This window comes from Lampris incognitus, chromosome 18 (genome assembly GCF_029633865.1).
Source record: "Lampris incognitus isolate fLamInc1 chromosome 18, fLamInc1.hap2, whole genome shotgun sequence".
NCBI classification, from domain to species: Eukaryota; Metazoa; Chordata; class Actinopteri; order Lampriformes; family Lampridae; genus Lampris; species Lampris incognitus.
Genome location: NC_079228.1, coordinates 1155897 through 1161896, shown reverse-complemented (window position 1 = coordinate 1161896; position 6000 = coordinate 1155897). Strand labels below are relative to the sequence as shown.

At 44.1% G+C, this 6000-nt stretch overlaps 1 protein-coding gene across 1 annotated transcript in view; it reads right to left on the bottom strand.

The window, feature by feature from the left end:
- Positions 1-224: 224 nt before the first annotated feature.
- Positions 225-6000, bottom strand: part of tpm3 (tropomyosin 3) — a 142744-nt gene continuing 136968 nt past the window's right edge. The window contains exon 10 of the mRNA XM_056298752.1: positions 225-389. Within this exon, the coding sequence (XP_056154727.1) occupies positions 386-389 (4 nt within the window). The 3' untranslated portion in view covers positions 225-385. The remainder of the gene's footprint in view (positions 390-6000) is intronic.

Here is a 6000-nt window from a genome sequence, read left to right as displayed (position 1 = left end):
ACACTAAATGAACAATGCAAAAACATACATCAAGGCACTGACACTCTTGATTCCTTTTGCTTAACATGTTTAGTCACATTTACATGGGAGATAAAGCACAGCGGGACACCAGGGACAGGTGGGCAATGACCAAGGTACAAGTGCAACAGAGAAAAGAAGACATTGCAAACCATAAAGGAAAGCATTTTAAAAATACAACTCAGGAGAGAAAAAAGATGGACGAGCTGGGGTAACAAAGGAAGGAAGTGTGGGAAGGAAGTGTGGGAAGGGAGGGTGGGAAGGAAGTGTGGGAAGGGGTTGGAGAGAGACGAAAAATGAGACAAAGCAGGACATTTTTGACAGTACTGTCTTGAAACAACTTGAGAACGGCAGAGCTCCCAGACATTTATCTGAAAATACAAGAAGTAAAAAAAAAAAAAAAAGATTTGGTCTTGAAGTTAAAAAAGTTTACATAATTGGCACACTTTAACATTTCATCAAGGCATTCATTCAGTGTTGTAATCTCACACAGCATGCAAATATGTCTATGAGTAAAGCAAGGGCACAGACTGAACTTCATGCTGCTGAATTAGACATATACTGCCCAATTGGGATGTGTCTGGTAGAGTTTTGATTATGTACAAATTCAGAGGAGGAAGGTTAAAATGCAGTCTTCCTCACACTGTCAGTTGTTTGCAAGGTATTTTGACACTGAATCTTTAGAAATGATGCTGAGAGTGAAAGCTGCACGGAGTGATTTGTGACAACTAGAGGGCAGATGGTTGTACTACAGAAATTCCAAAAAAAAAAATTAAAGCTAAGCCATTCCTTATCCTTATTTTCCAGTCTCAATGGTGGCCAAAGTGTAACAGACAGCAGGCTCCCTATCCATTTCATCAGCTGAATAGTGCACACCGAGGACTGAGAAGTGATGCTCATGTTGCTGTATAACTTCTGCATCTGCAAGTGTGTGCAGTTGCTTGCTAACATGTTAGTCTAAGAGCTGAACTTCATCCATATTTCTACATGATCACATGTGCTTCTTCCCATCCCCGCGGGTTTCGCCTCAGACCACGTTCTGAACTTGTGAGTTGCAAGCAGCTTCTCTGCTGTTTTATTGGGGGAAGGGGTATGGTAAGTAAAGGAGGGACTCAACTGACAGAGAGGTGCACTTTGCCAGAACGGCGAAACCCAACAATGAGCTGAAAATTAAGGAACACTGTAGACTGGGCTTTAGATTGTTCAGGAGCTGGAAATCAAGGTACACTGTAGACTGGGCTGTTGATTTTGCAGGCACTGGAAATTAAGGAACACTGTAGACTGGGCTGTTGATTTTGCATGCGCTGAAAATCAAGGAACACTGTAGACTGGGCTACTGATTCTGCAGGAGCTGGAAATTAAGGAACACTGTAGACTGGGCTGTTGATTCTGCAGGAGCTGGAAATTAAGGAACACTGTAGACTGGGCTGTTGATTCTGCAGGAGCTGGAAATCAAGGAACACTGTAGACTGGGCTGTTGATTTTGCAGGCGCTGCAAATTAAGGAACACTGTAGACTGGGCTGTTGATTCTGCAGGAGCTGGAAATGAAGGAACACTGTAGACTGGGCTGTTGATTCTGCAGGAGCTGGAAATCAAGGAACACTGTAGCTGGGCTGTTGATTCTCCAGGAGCTCAGCAGCACCAGCAATCCTCTTACATTATAGGGAGTAATTACAGTCACTGTTGCTATCAAACTATTATAAATGCAGCTTAGAGATGGTAATAAAACAATGGTCAGAATTTCAGTTTGTGCCCAGTTGATTAATTATTGAGTCACACGTTGTAAAATATTGCAGTTAATATATTTGCAGTTATAAAGTATAGATAACTGCTAGAAGCAAATACTACTGATTAATTTGTTGTTGTTACGTGTTCAACGACAGAAACACATGCTTTACTTTAAACCTGCCAGTGTTTCCCCTACAAATTGTGTTTTTTGTTAGTGGATGGTGTTGTCTGATGATAACCTGGCTAGTATGGTGGTGGTGGTGGTATGATGGCAGTGGCTTGTGCAAGAAACAGCAGTATGTGGCAGGCAAGTAAAAAATAATTAAACATTCAAAATCATGGTCTTCGAAATTCAACTCATGAGAGGATGGGATTAACGTGCTCGTGTCTCTCATGTAAAAACAGTGGTGCGTGTGTGTGTTGTATTATAACAGAATAGCAGGCAGCCCACGACAACTGCACATTCAATGGCTGGCAATATTTCCCTGTGTGAATTTATTTTTACATAAAGGTCCAACAGTTCGTGAACAAAATAATTTAGAAGGGGTTGACATTGTCGTATTGGCAGGTAGTACAGATCATTCTCCTGAAAAGATGTAGACGTAAGCCTAATTCTATGCAACAGCAAGGCTGCACAAATGCATTTCTGGTAACCAGATTAGTACGCAGCTATGTCTAGGACGTAGCCAAAGGTGTGGGATCCGCTGTATGGTGACATATTCTCATGCGGCCGGGCACATTTTTCAAGGTTTTTGAGGCTTTCACACAAGAGTACACTTCATCCCAAAGTCCATTTCATTTGCTTAATGTAAACACTGTGTACTACAGTACACAGTGTTTACACTAACCATACCCGGGCACAGATAAACAATAAGCATTAGTTCTCGGTTCATATGTACTCGGGTATGGTTCGCATCAGTTGTGAAAACTACTGTACGAAAACACGGAAGTGGACTACTATGAGACGTCATAAGAAGAGTGTCATTACTGGGTGAAACCGTAGAAAAAATGGCTTAGAGCAGTGTTTCCCAACCGGGGTACGCGTATCCCTAGAGGTACGTGGGTGGTCCCCAGGGGGTACGTGAAAATATTTTAGAAATGAGAGAAAATAATAACATTTAAAAAATGTACAAGAAAACTGTAACAAAATAATTAACAATGTTTAATCTGTAATAATGTAACAAGAATTGGGACACTTAAAATTATGTAATAATTTGCTGGCTATATTATTATTGGCTATACTTTTTCGGAATGCGCGACAGTTTCCCGCCGGACTTTGTCAGTCGTCACTCCGCTCACGAGCACATACTGGCGCGCTGTTTTTCTTGCTAACTAGCAAAATATCAAGCCTCTTTCAGAGTTTCAGTTAACGTTACGGATAAATGGCTGAGTCGAGCGGGTTCATCCAGCAACAACAGCACAGCTGATACTGCTGAATCGGGAGAACCCGTTCAGAAGAAAAAGAAAACGGAGCAGGTAAAGCATCGTCAGTTTGGTGAACAATATGTGCTCTCTGGGTTTACTGCCACAACTACAGAGCCGCCGCAACCAATGTGTTTCCTCTGTGGAAACGTGCTTTTCAGTAATAGCATGAAACCGTCCCATTTACATCGCCACCTCAGTACTACGCATCGCTCCTGTGTGGGTAAACCCGCGGTGTTTCCATCAAAAGCTGGCTGAATTTAAGAGAAGCCAAGAAAAACTAAAGAAAGCGACATCGGTCTCAACCAAGGCTTTGGAGGCATCACGTGTTGTGTCGCTACTCGTGGCTAAATCAAAAAAGCCTTTACCACAGCCGAAGAGCTCGTCTTGCCTGCTGCTGTCATTCTCGCAGAAACAGTGATCGATAAGAAAGCAGCTGATGTCCTGAAGAAAGTGCCGTTGTCAAATAATACTGTGTGCCATCTGATCGACGACATGGGAACTGACATTATTGACCAAGTGGTGGAGGAATTGAAAGAGTCGGTACGTTCGCTTTGCAGTTGGATGAATCAGCGGACGTCAGTAGGGGGAAGCGCAGCTGATGCGTTTGTGCGTCACAAATACACTTTGGAGATGAACGAGCACGTTCTGTTTTGCTAGAAACTCACGGGGAGAACTACCGGACAGCACGTTTTTAACGTTACTGACCATTTGTTCTCTCAACACAAGCTGGACTGGAAGTCCTGCTCTCATGTGGGCACGGACGGCGCTGCGGCGATGAGCGGCAGAGTGGAGGTTTAATGGCCTACATCAAATGGTAAACCCTCATGTTACATGGATGCACCGCACGATTCACCGAGAAGCATCAGCTAGCAAGAGAATGATCCAGAGTTACACCACGTTTTGAATGATGCCGTAAAAGTGATCAACTTCATACAGTCCGTGCCTCTGAATCATAGACTGTTTCGGTCACTTTGTCAAGACGGTGGGTCAGAACATGGGCAGCTACTGCTTCACACCCATGTCCGGTGGTTATCCCGAGGGAAGTCGTCACAGCGGCTGTTCGAGCTACGCAATGAAGTGAGGAAATGTTTGTCGGAGCACACGCACCCCCTTGTGGCTATGTTCGACGACGCTGACTGGGTAGCTCGGCTGGGATACCTCTCCGATATTTTCAGCAAACTCAACCAGCTGAATCTCTCTCTTCAAGGTAAAGACACATATGTTCTTAGCTTGTATGACAAAGTATGTGGATTCATGGAGAACATCAAGCTCTGTCAGAGCAAATGTGAAGATGGGGACACAAGTTCTTTCCTGCAGCTGGACACATACATTGCCACTGGTGAATGTGACAGAGCTACAATTGTGGAAATAGTACTGTAGCGAATTCGGGGGGCAGCCCGGCTGGACCGTCACAACCGGGACGCGAACCCGTATCTCCCGCACCGCGGGAGACATCGCTAACAGCTCAACTAAAGGGTCCGACCCGTCTACTTATCCATGCTCGTTACAGTACACACACATTTATCCAAGCTCAAGAATAGGTTCAACTCCTACTTCCCTGATATTGTCAAAAAGTCTTCCAAACTGGGTGCGTAATCCATTTGTGACGGACATGAACAGCAGCATTCCCGACAGACTGCAAGAAAACCTCATAGATCTGTCCTCAGATAGGAGCCTGAAGATGAGGTACTCAAGCACACCACTGATACAGTTTTGGTGTGTTGTGCAGAAGGAGTATCCTGACTTGGGGCAACATGCCCTGAATGATCTGTTGCGCTTTGGACCCACACACCTGTGTGAGGTGACGTTCTCCGCCATGACACACATCAGAACCAAACACAGCAACGGGCTCAACTTGGAGAATAACCTGGTCACAGCTGTTGCAACAATCTCCCCCAGACTCACAAGACTGATGAGTGACAAACGGGCTCAAGTGTTCCATTGAGTGTCACATTAATTGGTGAGTTTGAGCCTTACTTTTTTTTTACGTCTATAAACAATGGCTATTATAAGTAAAATGATTATTTATGATTTAATATGATTCAAGTGTCACATTAATTGGGGAGATGGAGTCTTTTTTATTAAAAAGTATAATTAAATTAATGATATATAGACTAAATAAAATACTGTATATGTATGTATAAATTATATACATTAATGACATATCCTGGTGATAACACAATTGATTGCGTAGTAGGGGGTACTTTAGGTTGGCTTGAAATGCTTTGGGGGTACAGTGCTCAAAAAAGTTTGGGAACCACTGGATTAGAGTACCATAGCGGAGGTTTCTGCATCTCTCCCGGGCTAAAGTGTCTTATTTCTGGGTAAAAATGTGAAAATAATATGCCCTAAAACATTCTTCTTCATGTTTATTGGTGGATCGCAAACCGAGTAGGTGCATAACGCTACTGTATCGGAGCTTAGATACGCCAGTGCACTCGGGTACGGAACAACGTTACTAATGTGAAAGCTGAGCGCCGGGGGCAATCGCATTCAGGCACGGTACAAATCGGTCGTACCTAATATGAAAACGCCCTAAATTGTTTGATAGGGATGAGAGTGGGAGTGCAATTGCATTGCTTGGGAGGGATGTTATTGTAGCAAATTCGGGGGGCAGCCCGGGAACCGCCGCAGCCGGGACACGAATCCGGGTCTCCCGCACCACGGGCGATTACGTTAACCAGTTGACTAAAGGGTCCGACCCGTTAGCCAAGGGCTAGCAAGTCTACTCACCCGTGTTCGTTACACTGTATTAGTGGGCAGTTACTCACGTGCACTCAACGGGTGGACAACTAGTGAATGTCTATAGTAGGGGAAACACTGCTCCT